Here is a 16,909-nt window from a genome sequence, read left to right as displayed (position 1 = left end):
TAGGGTGCCAATGAAGCAGGCTGCTTTGTCCTGGAGCTGCACTCATCCAGGCAGGTGAAGAGTATTCCACCACACTCCTGACTTATGCCTTGTAGATGGATGGGCTTTTGGGAGTGAAGACATGCATTACTACTCCACAGGATTCCCAACCTCTGACTCGCTCTTGTAGCCACAGTATTTAGATTGACCTAAAACCTATTTCAAGAAACATTTGAGTAGATGATTGACATTTGTAAATCAGGAAAAGGCAGAGGATAATTTAAACCTGTCGGGTTCATGTATGTCAATTTCTTCAAAATTCTGATCTATTCTATTGACGTTCTTGCACTTGTTACTTCTGAAACTGCTGCATTTTGGTAAGGTTAAATCGCTGAACTGTGTTGGCTTCCCTTACTGATCAAATGACTTGCACACACGATGCTGGTTTGATTTCTATCCATGAGCATCAATTGCTTATTTACAGGATTCAATTAATCAAATTGGAAGAAGAATGAAACCTTCCCTATGTGTGGGTTAATAGATTAGTTGAACTTTTGAGCATGATTACCTCTCGTACTTTAGAACTGAGATTTGGACAGAATACAGGATTTTATTCCCATTCTCTCTTCAAGGAACAGATGAAATTGTTGGTCCTGAGGGAATGGAAAAACTTTGTGAAGATATAGGCGTGGAGCCTGAAAATGTAAGTTTAAGTTCTTTTATGGAAGTCAATAATTACTGAAATGACAGTTTATTGATAAAATGATTGCTAAATAAAGTTACTTATATTAAGACTAGATTCTAGTTATAGTACGTGGTTTTCCTTTTAATTACAGTAAAGGATTTTTTTCTTTCTAGCTTGGGAGTAAGTAGTTTGAATTTTTTTTCAATTTTGCGTTAAGAGCCTCGTGATGTTTATGGATGTGCTGCCATTTTTCTTCGGTGGTACTAGGTAAGTAAAATGCAATTTAAAAAGGTAGAAATTAATCCTCGTCCAAATATTTTATCCTAAAATGGTAAAAGCTAATAGTGTTCTGAGAACATAAAAAAGAGTTTAAAAAAGAGATGGACCTGAAGAATGTGGCTTGTTGCTGGCTACCTTGACTACTGCCTTATTCCAAAAATGTTACATGAAGTATGTGGTATGCATTCATCTACTGGCTATTTGTCAGAGAAAAGCTGGTCAAGGATTTATCCAAACCATGCATTCATAGATTTGTGGACATTTGTTGTAAGGAAGAAATGTCCTAGAAAATGCATTTCATGCATATGTACTATAGCTACTTTTTTATTTCCCGAAGATGTGTTGTTATACAGACTTGCATCATATCAGATTGTTCAGGCGAATAGCTGCAATGTAAGTGTTACAGCACATCATTTTCGTTCAATATAGGCAATTATGATCAGCATCCTACTCAAAGTTTCAGGGCATCTCTAATCTTAGCTTTTGCTGCTTGTAGCTCCTCCTACCAAGAGATCTGCTGTCATGAAACATTATGCTAGACTGTCTTGTGCCATCCTCACACATCCACCATTAGCTTGCATCCACCATTAGCTTGTCTGAAACAGACAGTGTCAAGGTCCACACCTCTTTCTGCTGTCCTCTACTTTTCCCTGTAGATTTTCAGCTCTCATCAAATGGCCAAAATAGTGCCATTTTCTTTTGAAGATTTCGCATTTGAGTTATTTTTACTTTTGCAATTTCAAGTGCTTTCTCATGTGTCTTGTGGTCTGCCTATGGAATTTTCAGCCTATGTCTCGACAGACTCATTTCAAAGACCTCTATTTTTTTTGTTCATGTCATCGAATTAGATTTCAAGCAGCAATCTTAAAGGAAGAGTGAAGTAGAGTGGTTAGGGAGAAAATTGTAGGACTTTGGGCCTCGGCCAGTGAAGACATGGCTGCCAATTGCAAATAATATTCACAATTTGTCCAGTTTTCTGAGGCTTTACAGGAAGTGTAAAGTGCACAGGAATGTAACATTTTATACATTTTTTAAAAACATTTGGAGAAAATGCAGAAAATTACTAAAGCAAGTTCATTTGCTCTGTTGTGCTGATTTTCCGTGCTTTTCCTTGTCCAATAATTTAAAATGTGAATATTATTGGCAGCCACGTCTTCACTGGCCGAGGTCCAAAGTCTTACAATTTCCTCCCTAACCACTCTACTTCACTCTTCCTTTAAGATTGCTGCTTAAAATCTAATTCGATGACCTGAGCCTTTGGTCACCTGTCCATGTGCTTTTTGTGGCTTAATGTAAAAATGCTCCTCTTGGTGATCTATGAAACGCCTTGGTATATTTTGCTACATTAAAGACACTGGGTAAATACCAGTTGTTATTGTTACATAATGGATACACAGTGATACTAACAATTCAACTTTTGTTTGTATATAATGTGTTTGTGCTTGAGCCTGCAGGAAACATGCTATCCTTTAGATGGTGCTGTAATTTTGTCGAGAATCCTTATCAGTATTGTTGATCGATGTTGATGCTCAAAAAGGAGGAAATTAATGTACCTAAAATAGTCCCAAGAAAGAGCTTGCACATGAGCACTTTTCATAACCTCAGGATATCCAAAGTATTTTACAGCCATTAAAGTACATTTTGGCATAATTACAATTGTAACATAGGGAAATGCAACAGCCAATTTATGCTCAGATAATTACCAGATAATTTGTTTTCCAATTATGTTTTCTAAGCATAATTTAATCTTGTATGTGGAGAGATTTTAATGCATGTAGCTGAAGGTCGGGTGGAAACATATCATTTAGCAATTTCCTTTTTTCTCTCTGATTTGACCTATTTATGGGTCTAAAGGAAACTAATTTGTTTTCTGTCAGAATGGTCTGGTGTAGACCATATACCTGAATTTGACCGGAATTTTCAAATGTCACTTTACAAATGTAGATGAAGCCTAATACTGAAATTTAGCATTATTCATGGAAAAATCAACTTAAGAACTAATTCTAATTGGTTTGTACTGAAGCTGGATAAACTTTGATGGGAAGAGAACAAACTCAGGATCTGTTTGATTTGGCTGCTGAAAAATGTTTCTAAAACCCTCTTTTCAAAAACTATCCTAACCTTTTTTGGTCTGCAGATTATCATGTTAGTATTAGCGTGGAAACTAGAGGCTCAGAACATGGGATTTTTCACTAAAGAAGAATGGCTAAAAGGAATGACCTCATTACAGTAAGAAATCTGTGATTGTGCCTGTTCTATAATAAAATGAATGAATAACAGTCTATTCCATGTCCTGTATATGTTTTCCCTAACTATAAGCTGCAGCTCATTCTTAATGTCATTAAGCTTGTATGTTAACTTGCAGGTTATCCTTTGGATCTGTGCTCAGGAAATTCTTAATTCTGTATTTCTTTTAACCTAGATGTGACTGCACAGAAAGGTTGCAGAGCAAATTTGACTATTTGCGCTCACAGCTGAATGATCTGACTGCTTTCAAACAAATTTACAGATATGCCTTTGATTTTGCTAGGGTAAGACAAAATAAATATTTTTTCCTTTGCATGGATCTTTGAGCTGTACCTTAACATTTTGAAAGACGTCATAACTTCAAAACCTCTACAATGTGTTCTCTTTTAGGATAAAGACCAACGTAGCCTTGATATTGATACTGCTAAGTCTATGTTAGCTCTGCTCCTGGGAAGAACGTGGGCTCTATTCTCTGCGTTTTATCAATTTTTGGAGGTACATTGTTAATTTTTTTAAAAACTCAAATTCTTGCAAAAAAAACCCAACTACATCTATAATTTGGAAGAAATGTAATAATTAAATAACTTGAGGGTTACTAAGTAAATGTTTTTCATAATAGCATATGAACTCTTTGCAGCAATCGAAGTACAGAGTGATGAATAAGGATCAATGGTTCAATGTATTGGAGTTCAGCAGAACTGTACTTGCAGACCTGAGCAACTATGATGAAGATGGTGCATGTAAGTTTCTTTCCCATAAATAGGATTATGCATTTATTCTAATATAACCACAGCAAAATTGTAATTGAACTTGTTTTCTCTTTAGGGCCAGTGCTTCTTGATGAATTTGTTGAGTGGCAGAAGGCAAGGCAGTCATCGTAACAAGTTGGAGTGTAAGAGAACTAAGGGGATAGCAATAACGCTTTGCTGCCCGACCAAACTACATCTTTAATTATGAAGTGGAAAGTATTTGTCAGAAGCCATCTTTTATGCTAGCTACAGACTTTTCAGTGTTACAAGTGAGGAGAAGGTTTTCAAGTTGCACCTGTATTAAGCATTTTATTATGTATTCATTGACTACAGCACCCAATGTTAGGATTCTGCCCAGAGTCTTGATGCTTCTGGCGATATCTGTTTATAACATAAAGTACTTTGATGAAGCACATTTAAAAAAAATTATAGATTTTCATTAGAAACCAAAATCGTCATCAGTTTAATGGGTGACTGTAGGTAGAAGGCCTCGAAGTGTATGGATGCATTTTTCAATTCTTGAAAGTGTATGCTATTGTATCAGTCACTCGCTGCTCTGGTACCGTACCAAAAACTTACTGAACCTCGTCTTGTTATTGTAACTATGTAGCACCTTTTCTGTGATATAGTATATCAATAGGTACTGGTGCTAGTCTAGGCCTGTGTGCTCAGGGTTTATGGTAATGACAGTAGCACCACACCACTACAAGGCCCATGTAATAGAATATTACAAGTGGTACAAATGTATGTTTAAATTTGTTCAGTTAATGTTGCTGAAGTATCCACAGAATGATTTACCTGTTTCCAAAAGCTTTTATTTGTTTTATTTGACACTCCTTAAGAACAAAACAGGATGTAGTTGTATGCACCTATTTCAGGTGGAGAAATGTGTATAATCAGAATTGCATATGAAACAACTAATCAGTACTGGATTAGCAAGTATGTGGTTTTGACTATAATTTTAGTCAAAGCAGGTAAGTGACCACATTGTGTAATTGATCTACTGTACCAACAGTACAGTATTGGATTATTTTGTGGTATTATCTTTATATATTTGACTCTTTAGAGTATAAAGTTGTAAATTAGCCTGAACTAAGCACTCTTATGCTATTGATCAATTGAAGCTTTTGTAAGGAGGTGATACTGTGGATCCTTGAATAAAAAAAAACTTTATGTTCTTAGTGTCTAAAAGACAAATTGAAATTTTGTCAATGCATCTCTTGTGTAAAGAAAGTCGTAACCCAAATACTCAGAATTTAAACATTGAAGCGTGAGTGCAGTGGTTCCTTATTTTCCTTAGCTTCAGTTTTCAACAGATTCTTCCAAATTCCACCCCCAACCCCCACCAAAACAAAATCTCTTGAGGGTGATATTAGGGGAGGTCTAAGGCTGGAACAGTATGACCAGTCCAGAAACACTAAAAGCTACTGATTTACTGTTCAGTTTTTTAAAAACTGTAGTGTAGTGTTTTGGGATGCACTTTACACAGACCTGTACACCCTGGGTGCCAGTTAATATTCAGAAGTAGTACAGTTTTTGTTTTTTCGCAGACCATATTTTAAAATGGACTTATATGGTCTTATGGATTTTAAATTTGGTGATTCGCCAGCTTAGCAATGTATTGAGTGACTGAATGCCAATTGATCAACACGGTAACCACGACACTGGAAATGTGTATACTGGTTTTGTCCACCTTACACCAGATATGCTGATACGCCTGTTGCTGGAGGGAGGATTCTCTCTTACTATTTGCATCACCACCATCATATAAAATCTGCTTAAATTACATGAGGCTGAAATTTTATATAATATAAGAATGGGCTACTTAAGTGTGCTTTTTAAGTTGCTAAATGATTTATCTTGACGATTTTTCTGAAATGATGTACTCATTCTAGGGACTGCCCCAGTAATAAAACAACAGTAAAGGAAGTTCACTGAAGCTCAGTTCCTAGAAAACAATGGATCATCAAGCAAACTGAATTTTTTTTAAGCCTTCAAAGCCAATGGGGTAATTATTCAAAGGTATTCAAAACCTGATACCAATACTTTAATAAATTTGTTTGGCTACTTTTTCTTTAAAGGAGAAAAATGCAACATTTGATTTAAAGTTTATTTTTATTTCCTTCCCCCTCCTCAGTGAAATCTTTTAGAAGGATATTCCTAACGTTGCCGTTTATCTCTCACTCTTCGGAAATTTTTAATTTTCATCAGGTAGTGACTGCACCAATGTCAACTTGAAGCGTGTCATCAGATTGTCTGTTCATAATTAGCTGTCAAGCTAAGAAAATCTTAGTGCTGCCAATATTTTTGCAGTAATGAATTTGTGCTTCAATGCCAATTACCTGACATCTAAAGTTAGAAAAAACTTTGAACAACTCCATAGGGAATCTTCATTGCCACTGAAAAGATTCCTGGTGTGGGAGCAACCACAGCTGATAGACCTCACACTGGAAAATGTACATTAGTGAGGCATTTATATATTTAAAACTACACTGGTCAGCTTTTATTGTGGTAATTACTTGACTTTGCCCATGCAGTTTTGTTTTTAATGGGAAACCATCAACTATAATTATAACACACTGGCCCAACTATTGCCAACCCTTGAAAAGCAGAGCGCAAGTTTAACAATGCAAGTTGATACTTTGTATTTAAGATTTAATGTTCAGACTTTGCTTTGATGGTAATTTGATAATCATTATTCAAAACCTCCCTTTTTCTCAATTCAGGGTAAACCTCCCTTGCTGCCCATGAGCTTAAGCATTCTCTTACATCAACTTTCAGCTCAGTAAAATTAAATATTTTAATTAGTGGATAATTGGGTTAGCTTCAGAAATGAGCAAGGCAGGAACCATATGTATTTGGATGAACATGATTCTTTTTAAAGTTTGCCATCTATAAGTTCACATAGTTGCCTTTTAAAAGCTCAAATCTCCTAAGTGACAAATGCCAGGTCCTGGTTGTCTGCATAAGTGACTACGCTTGGAAAAAGTTTCATTTGTTGTGAAGTGGTTTGGGATGTCTTAGGAACTTAATATGGTGTGTCAGAATGTAAGCTTATTTTTTATTCCTTTCACAATTTGGATATGGTCAAGGCTGCAAGACTTTTCCTAAACTGGAGGAACCAATAGTTTTAGCTTAAATCCAGAAATTCTAAAGCATGTCTGCTTTAATAAAATGTGCACTGGGTCTGCAGGGAAGGAGGTTTCTTCCATCTTGTACATAAAATAATACTAATATTTGAGAATCTACAGTGCAGTATTTGAAAGGAAAATAGAAATAGACTGACAAAATGTAATAGATGATTTAAGTTAAATGTACTTGATAGCATTTTTTTGAGGGGGAAACTGTGGTGAAACTTAAGAATATTTGCGAGTGTGATTTATTTCATTCTGAAATGTGCTGCTGAATATATAAGTGCAACTTTTTTAGTTTGTCATTTTCCATGTATTGGTAATCCCTCAGTTCTTCCTTGATCTGAAACAAAGGAATATTGTGGTGTTGCAAAGAGAGGATTAGTGTGCATTTAAATTGTACTTAAAGGTGTCCCCGTATTGTTCACAGCAGTACCAGTTTGTGGCTTTTGAAAATACTATTTTAGTTTCTTACAACTTTACATCGTTGGAAGGATCCTACAAAAGGAGTACAACTTCTCTTTTAATTTCACTGTTCCTACTGAAAGTGGTATCCACTCACTGCATCCTTTGGATCTTGGATTAGAATTATGTTTATGTTTGTGCATTGCCTAATTGCAAACCTATTTAAATTGAATTATAAACTTTATAAAGATAAGTTCATAATGGAATAAATTAATGACTTTGCATGTTTTCATATTTAAAGATATTGGTGAAAAGGGGCAACCCAATGCAATGCAACCTGAAGCAGAACTACTGGCATGCCAAGAACTGTGAACTCTGGCATTTTAGTTGTGTAATAAAGAAAAAGGAACAGTGAAGATTGAAGTGTCTTAATTCGTGACTGGCAGCTACACTAAAAATTCGTTTCCCCCAAACAATAAAATAACTCCAGTTATTCCTGGCCATGATACTTCCATATGTTCTCCATTTGTGTATTTTAAACATCTCAAGATTTATGTCTGAAACACAACAGAGTGCCCATCTTTTTCGGATGCAAGGTTCTACACTCCTCCACAAAGTCTTTCTGCCCGCCCTCTTTCCACCCCCCCCCCCTTCCCGGAAATTGTTATTTTGTTGTTGAAAACTATAAATAAAAGTATAGAAATACCAGATAAAAATAATTTTCCAGAAACCTTGTAAGAATTGGAACCTTTTTAATTGAATTACAGTACTTGCATACATTAAAAAATTTTAAAAACGCAAGTTATACTTTTGGCTGAACAATTAAGGGTTTGGAATGACATGATCTTAGTCTCATTTTAAGAGTAGCTTCAATCAAAAAACACAAAATCCAGAGAAATAAAAGTTCAGGCTATCGAGCCTGTTACAGTCCGGGATTGATTATTTCCCCCCACTCTATACCACATATTGATCTTCTATTTGAACGAAGACATTTTATTTTGTTTCAAATATTTTATTAAGGCATTTATGATTTTATAATAACAAATACAAATGTTAACATAACTCAGTAAAAAGCACACACTCTTTTCCCCCCCCCCCCCCCCCACCCCAACCAACATGGCTCATGCACAGTTCTCCAGTCCCCCCTCCTCGTTCCCTAACCCCTCTGAGTTTAATTTTCCCCAACGAAGTCGATAAATGGTTGCCACCTCCGGACGAACCCTAACGTTGATCCTCTTAGGGCGAACTTGATTTTCAAGCCTGAAAAACCCGGCAATGTCACTAACCCTCGCCCCCGGGTCTACCGACACACCAAAAATTGCCACCTCTGGACTCGGTGCCACCCTTGTCTTTAATAGCGTGGACATGACATTGGCAAATCCCTGCCTGCCAGAATCCCCTAAGCTTTGGACATGCCCAGAACATGTGGACATGATTTGCGGGCCTTCCTGCATACCGGCCACACCTGTCCTCCGCCCCTTCAAAAAACCTGCTCATCCGGGCCACCGTCATGTGTGCCCGGTGAACCACCTTGAATTGTATCAGGCCGAGTCTGGGACATGGTGAGGACGTGTTGACTCTGCTCAGAGCATCCTCCCCCAGACACTCCTCTAGTTCCTTTCCTAACTCGTCCTCCCACTTACGCTTTACCTCCCCTATCTGGGTTCCCTTCCACTCTGTGAACTCTTTATACATTTCCGCGACCTTCCCACCCTCACTCCCATTTTCGAAACTACCTTGTCCTGTATCCCCTGAGGTGGTAGAAGCAGAAAGGTCGAAACTTGCCTTCGCACAAAGTCCCTCACCTGCAGATAACGAAACCCATTCCCTCCTGGCAGTTCAAACTCCTCCAAATCCTCCAAACTTGGAAAGCTCCCATCAATAAACAGGTCCCCCAGCTTATCAATCCCCACTCTCTGCCACCTCCAAAACTCTCCATCCAGCCTCCCTGGCACAAATTGGTGGTTCCCACATATTGGAGCCCACACCGACGCTGCCTCCACTCCCATATGCTCCTGGCACTGCCCCAATACCGTCGGAGCTGCCACTACCACCGGGTTTGTGGAGTACTGAGCCGCCGAGAACGGCAGAGGTGCCGTTACCAATGCCCCTAAACTTGTGCCCCGACATGATGCTGCCTCCACTCGCTCCCACACCGACCCCTCCCCCACTTCCTGATCATGGCTATATTTGGCACCCAGTAATAGTTCCTAAAGTTCAGCAAGGCCAGCATCACCCCCTCCTTGGCTCTGCTCCAACAGCACCTTCCTTACTCGCGGGGTTTTACCAGCCCATACAAACCCAGAGCACCGCATTGACCCTCTGAAAAAGCTTTTGGGATAAAAATAGACACTGAAAAATAAACAAAAATCTTGGGAGAACCGTCATCTTTATGGTCTGTATCCTCCCCGCCAATGAGAACCGGAGCATATCCCACCTCTGAAAGTCCTCCTTCATCTGCTCAACCAACCGGGACAGATATAATTTATGTAACTGCTCCCATCCTCGTGCCACCTGAATTCCCAAGTATCGAAAACTCCCACCACTTTAAATGGCAGCTCCCCCAGACTCCTCTCTTGTCCCCTTGCTGGATCACAAAGTCCTCACTCTTACCCATGTTCAATTTGTACCCCGAGGACTGGCCAAATTCCCCTAGGATCTGCATAATCTCTCCCATTCCCCTAACTGGTCAGTAGGTTGTCCTCATATAACGAGATCCTGTGCTCCACCCCTTCCCGGACTAACCCCTTCCAGTCCTTTGATGCTCTCAGCGCTAATGCCAACGGCTCTATAGCCAAGGAAAACAACAGTGGAGAGAGTGGACATCCCTGCCTCGTCCCACGGTGCAGTCTAAAATAGTCTGAGCTCACTCACTTTGTCCGCACATTCGCCACCAGTGACTGATACAACAACCAGACCCAGTCCACCAAACCCTGCCCAAACCCAAACCGCTCCAGGACCTCCCACAGATAATCCCACACCACCTCCCTACCCTCGGGGGGCATAATGATAACATTCAAGAGCCTTCTAAAGTTGGCCGTTAACTGCCTTCCTTTGACAAATCCCGTCTGGTCCTCCCCTATCCCTGGGACACAATCCTCTACTCATGAGGCCAAAATCTTGGCCAGCAAATTGGCGTCTACATTTAAAAGGGAGATTGGCCTGTCTGACCCGCATTGTTCTGGGTCCCCCAGCTTCAGAAAAATCGAAGCCTGTGACATTGTTGGGGGAAGAACACCTCGCTCTCTAGCCTCATTAAACTCCCTAACCAGCAAAGGCTGCACCCCAGAAAACCTGTTGTAGAATTCCACTGGGTACCCGTCTGGCCCCGGAGACTTGCCCAACTGCATAGCCTCCAATCCCTCCACTACTTCAAAGAGCCCGATCAGGGCTCCCAGACCCTCCACCAACTCTTTCAACACCCTTGTCCTTCCAGAGACCACCCAAGCTGGGCGTTCCAACTCGTACAGTACAACCTGCTGTAATATTCCTTGAACACCCTGTTCACCATACCCCACCCCACTGCTGCGTCCGGGTCCAAGACTGTGTTCACCCCTCTATCCTTCACTCTTCCTATCTCCATCGCCGTTTCCGTTTCCTAAGCTGGTGTGCTAGCATCCTGCTAGTCTTCTCCCTGTACTCGTATACCGCCCCTCTCGCCTTCCTCATCTGCCCCACCGCCTTCCCTGTAGATAGCCAGACCAAACTCCATCTATAGCTTCTCCACTCCTTCAACAACCCCGCCTCTGAGTACCTCCTGTCTACCTGGAGAAATTCCTTCACTAACCATCTACACCCGCTTCGCCTTCCCTCTATGCACCCGTATCTGATGTGTTAGGTATGCCGGGTCTGCGAGGACTGCGTTTGCTGCAGCAGTGAGAGAGACAGGCTTCCAACACTTGAAGAAATGCAACTTGATTTTATTGAACTCTTTAACTATCATACATACTTTAACTGTGGGTTGACACTATGCTGACTTGACTGGAGACCTGAGGCTAACCTGACCAGACTATTTTGCTACCACATGGTGTATGTTCTAGTTGCTGCTCATGGGCTCTGACTGTCTCAGAGGCTGGATCCCAAGAGAGCGGGAAAACTAGTGCCCTCTGGCTTTATAGTGGTCATGTCCTGTCTGGTGATTGGCTGCTGTGTTCTGTGTGTTCACAGGTCATCCTGTGTGTCAATCACTGCCTGTGCGCCATCATATACCTGTGTGTATAATGACAGTATCCAAATAAACTCCCCCCCTCACCACTGCCTTCAATGCCTCCCAAACCGTTGCTGCCAAAACCTCCCCATGTCATTTATCTCCTCATGAACCTCCCCGTGTCATTTACCTCCTCTGCTACATACCTCCTCCTCTGCTACATACCTCCTCTGCTAACAGTCCTACATCTAATCTCCAGTGTGGCGCTGGCCCCCCTCCTTGCTCATCCGTAAATCCACCCAGTGTGGAGCATGGTCCGACACAACAATCGGCGAGTACTCGGTATCTACCACCCCCGCCAGGAAAGCCCTATCCAAAACTAAACAGTCGATCCGGGAGTACACCTTGTGTACGTGGGAGAAAAAAGGAAACTCCTATCTTGGCCGTCCAAACCTCCAAGGATCCACCCCTCCCATCTGCTCCATAAACCCCTTTAGTTCCTTCGCAGCCGCTGGCGCCCTCCCTGCCCTCGAACTCGACCGATCCAGCTTCGGATCTATAACCGTATTAAAGTCCCCCCTCATGATCAGCCGATGCGAGTCCAGATCCGGAATCTTCCCCAACACCTGTCTCATAAACTCTGCGTCGCCCCAGTTTTGCACCACCGGCATCCCCTCCAATTTCCCACTCACCGTAACGTATCTTCCCCCGGAGTCCGCCACGATGCTTCCCATTTCAAATGCCACCCGCTTATTTATCAAAATTGCTATCCCCTTAGTTTTAGAGTCTAGCTCCAAATGAAATACCTGCCCAACCCACCCCTTCCTCAGCCTAGTCTGATCCACCACCCTCAGATGTGTCTCCTGTATCATTGCCGCATCCGCCTTTAAGCTCTTCAGATGTGTGAACCCACGCGAGCCCTCTTGACCGGCCCATTCAGCCCTCTCCCATTCCATGTGATCAGCCTGGTCAGGGGGCACCCCTTTGCACGCCCACCCCCCGCTAATCAATCATATCTCTTCTCAGGCCAGCCCGTGCTTCTTCAGGCTTGCCCCCAGACGGACACCGTCATCGACTCCCATCCTGTCGCCATTCGTCAATCCCTCCTCCTGTCAGCAGATCTAGCCCAGTAAAATCTTTTCTCTTCAGATAATTAACTGCACACACTCGGGCAGTGCATTCCAGATCCAAAACTTTTGAATCATAAAGAAGTTACTCCTCATGTCTTCTTTGGTTCTTTTGTCAATCACCTTAGAGTTCAGGACTTTCTGCCGATGGGAACATTTACGTTATCCAGATACCTCACGATTTTGAACACATCTAAAAAAGAATCTCCTCTCAACCTTTTCTTCTATAAGGAAAACAGCCCCAGCTTGGCCAATCTGTCCACATTACTGAAGTCATCCTTGGAACCATTCTCGTAAATAGTCTCTGCACCCTTGCTAAAATCTTCCCTTTCCCGTTGAGGCTGAACCAGTGTTTTATGAAGTTTCATAATTTACTTGCTTTTGTACTTTGTGCCCCTATTCATAAAACCCAGGATTCAGTATAATTTATTAAGTGCCCTAAATTACATCTACCACATGTCTGCCTATTCCATCAGCCTATCTATGTCCTCTTCAACTCTATCACTATCCTCACAGTTCACAATACTTCCAAGTCTTACATCATCTTTAAATGTTGAAATTGTCACCCTATATACCCAGGTTTAGGTTATTAATATAAATCAAGAAAAGCAGTGAACCCTCTATATAACCATCCCCCAGTCATGAGTAGGTAAGGTTTTCAGTAATTCATGTGTTTGTTAGGCTTGAATTAAATAACTAAACTGTTGCATAATAGGAATTATGGAACAGAAGTAGGCAATTCAACCCTTCGAGCCTTCTCTGGCATTCAATCAGATCATGGCTGATCACTTTCTGGCCTCAAATCCACCTCCCTACCTGGTCCCCATATCCCTTTCACCTGTTTTTTTAATCAGAAATGTATCTATCTGCTTCTTGATACCATTTAATGACTCCGACTCCACCCCACTATGGGGCAGTGAGTTCCACAAATTCACCACCCTCTGCAAGAAGTAGTTCCTCCTCATCTCGGTTCTAAATCTACCACCTCTCAACCTATATCTGTGACCACTCATTCTAGATTGCCCCACAAGGGGGGAAACTTGGCCTAAGTTTACTTTATCAATCCCTTTTAGTATTTAAATACCTCGATCAGATCCCCTCTAATCCTTCAAAATTCCAGCAAGTATAAGCTCAAATTGTTTAATCTCTCCTCATGTGTCAACCCCTTCATCCTGGAATTAATCTGGTGAACCTCCTCTGAACTGTGTCCAATGCCATCACATCCTTTTTTCATTTTTTCCTTCCTCAAATAAGGAGACCAAAACTGGGCACAATACTCCAGATGTGGTCTCACCAACACCCTATACAATTGCAATAACACCTCTACTTTTATACTTCAGTCCTTTTGCAAGTAATGCTAACATGCCATTTGTGTTTTTAATTACATGCTGTACCTGCACACCGATTTTCTTGATTCATGAACAAAGACAGCCAGATCCCTCTGCCCAGACACATTTTGAATCTCCTGTTCGGCCAAAATGGATAACCTCATACTTATCCACATTAAACTCCATCTGCCAAATTTTGACCCAATCTCCTAATCTATTATATCCATCTGTAAAATCTTTATCTCATCTTCGTTGCCTGCTTTCCCACCAATATTGGTATCATCCGCAAATTTTAATTTGTTACACTCTGTCCCTGCTTGCATTTACAAAGATTGTAAACAGTTAAGGTCCTCAGACTGCCCCTGCGGTACCCCACTAGTAGAGTTCGCCAGCCAGAGAAGGACTTATTTATCCTGACCCTCTGCTTTCTATTAGTCAGCCAATCCACAATCCAATCTAGTACTTGATAAAAATTGACTTTTCTAGTCAGCTATAACCATGAGAGTAAGGGAAGATGATAGAGGTTTAATTGAGAACTCATTAAGAATAATTAACTATAATCATATTAAGCATTACTTCAGTGCAACAATAGCTGGGAATCCACTAAGGGTTAATCTAGATAATACTCTTTAATTCAATTTCTTAGGTTTCACATTTTGCAAGTGCAAGGTCAGTGATGTCAACTAGCTAAAAGGTCCCATTGTATGGTAAAAACTGTGCGGCTGTCCAGTGCGTGTAGTCCCGTTTCTATAGTAACAGCCAGTCTAGGGCTGATAATTTCTTAACGAAAACTGTGTTTTTCTAATTAAATTGGCACCAATATATTTAAATACATATATCTCTTAAATTGATGGACAGACAGTTTGGCCGAATTGAGTGAATTATAAATTAGTTAAAGCCAATTAGAAGTAAAAAGAAGGCCAGACCTCAAGATAATAATTGTACCCTTGGACATTCAACTCTCAGTTCCGGTCCTCGTGCAACCACGTTTCAGTATTTCCCACCAAATCATACCCATTTATCTCTATTTGTGCCGTCAGCTCTTTGACCTTATCCCAAAAACTGCGTAAATTTAGGTACATGTTTTTAAATATGTCATACTGATTTGTCTTCCCCTTGCAGGATTTTCATGTGCACTACATTTTCCACATCTTCTGACCTCCTTTATTAATCTCTGCCAACACTCAGCCTCATCACCAACTTTCACTCTCACAGTCACCGTACATTTTGATTCTTTACGTTTCCTTTCCCCTCCGTAGTCGTTAGACTGTCCCTGCCTGTTCATCCTATTAACCTCTACCTTCTCCTCACATGCTGACTGGTTGCTTTGGCTCCCGTTAACTATTATACTTCTTGTAGTTTGCCCCCCCCCCCCCCTGCCATTTGCTAGATTAATAATGAAATTCTAGCTATACGAAAGACTAATGATTCAAAATACCACATGGTTTGACATAAAATGCCCACCGGCACTAATATTTTTCACTTTAAAAGCATAGTTTTACTGATATTGGCGGACTGAAATGATTACTACATGGGAAAATAGCATAATAGTAGATTTAGAAATGACATTGCCATTTTCTTAGAACATCCAGCCCATCGGTTCTAATAATAATACCAATCCACACAGACAGTGACCCAGGGCCGGAATTGAACCCGGGTCCCTGGCCCTGTGAGACAGCAGTGCTAACCACTGTGCCACCCTATAAGAGCTCCGGTACCTCGAAATACTCCTAGTATTTGATATCACGTGGGCGAATTGAATTGGATTCTGTGACTTCAGGAGGAGGCCACATGGATCATTCATTCAGTTCTTCTCTCTGAAAATGGTTGTATATATATTAACTTTGTCTTTTAAACTCAACCCTTCACTGCTATCAGTGAAGATACAGCTATCCAGGGATCTTCCTTGTCCCATTGGTTGATTAATTATCCATCATCATTCACGCTGGATGTGCCATGACTGCAGAGCTTTGATCTGATCCATTGACATGCTGCTTCCACGGTTTATCATGCATGTAATTCTGTGTTGTAGCTTCAGAAGGTTGATACTCATAGAATCACAGAATTTACATTGCAGAAGGAGGCCATTCGGCCCATCAAATCTGCATCGGCCCTTGGAAAGAGCACCCTACAAGTCCACGCCTCCACCCTATCCCTATAGCCCAGCAACCTGACCTAACCTTGTTCTTTTTTGGACACTAAGGGGCAATTTAACATGGCCAAGCCACCTAACCTGCACATCTTTGGACTCTGGGAGGAAACCAGAGCACCTGGAGGAAGCCCACGCAGACATGGGGAGAAAGTGCAAACTCCACACAAACAATCAACTGTGGCCGGAATTGAACCCGGGTCCCTGGAGCTGTGAGGCAGCAATACTAACTATTGTGCCACCCTGCTGTTAATTTCTTATAGCCAATTGGTGAAGCAGGAGATCGGAATTCAATCTTTACTCAGCTTTAGATTTATTCACGAAGTGAGGCATTACAAATGTACAGCTCCTAACTCTACATGTCGCCACCAGTTTCTATTTATATTATTTTTGGACACAAAAAAGAGGGTGTGGCTCTTTATATGTACACAAGTCATTATCCAATGGATGCCCCCATCTGTAGACACTTAATCTTATTTATTCAATTATCAGGTAACTCATTTTTAAGTACACTTGGTTGAACTCCTGGCATGTTCTTCAGTCTTGAACCAAGGCCAGTCCCTAGATTGATAATGATTATACTGACGGATATGCTGGGCCATGAGATAACAGATCATAGAAAATACAATTCTGCTGCTGTTGATGGCCCCACGTTGCCCTTAGTTGAAGGGTCGATTACAAGG

The 16,909-nt window shown here is 41.0% G+C and overlaps 1 protein-coding gene across 9 annotated transcripts in view; it reads left to right on the top strand.

The window, feature by feature from the left end:
- The window catches only part of dcun1d5 (DCN1, defective in cullin neddylation 1, domain containing 5 (S. cerevisiae)), a 39,008-nt gene extending 31,117 nt beyond the window's left edge, over positions 1–7,891 (top strand). For 5 of the 9 annotated variants that reach the window (XM_072476734.1, XM_072476737.1, XM_072476731.1 and 2 more), the window contains exons 6-11: positions 612–682; positions 3,081–3,172; positions 3,366–3,474; positions 3,581–3,685; positions 3,810–3,930; positions 4,016–7,891. In XM_072476734.1, coding sequence (XP_072332835.1) covers positions 612–682; positions 3,081–3,172; positions 3,366–3,474; positions 3,581–3,685; positions 3,810–3,930; positions 4,016–4,071 — 554 coding nt within the window. In that variant the 3' untranslated portion in view covers positions 4,072–7,891. The remainder of the gene's footprint in view (positions 1–611; positions 683–3,080; positions 3,173–3,365; positions 3,475–3,580; positions 3,686–3,809; positions 3,931–4,015) is intronic. The other 4 variants (XM_072476738.1, XM_072476736.1, XM_072476735.1 and 1 more) reach the window with 3 other exon arrangements.
- Positions 7,892–16,909: the final 9,018 nt, after the last annotated feature.

Source organism: Scyliorhinus torazame, chromosome 15 (assembly GCF_047496885.1).
Source record: "Scyliorhinus torazame isolate Kashiwa2021f chromosome 15, sScyTor2.1, whole genome shotgun sequence".
Classification (NCBI taxonomy): domain Eukaryota; kingdom Metazoa; phylum Chordata; class Chondrichthyes; order Carcharhiniformes; family Scyliorhinidae; genus Scyliorhinus; species Scyliorhinus torazame.
The sequence above is the reverse complement of the archived record's forward strand: the minus strand, read 5'-3'. Positions and strand labels throughout refer to the sequence as shown.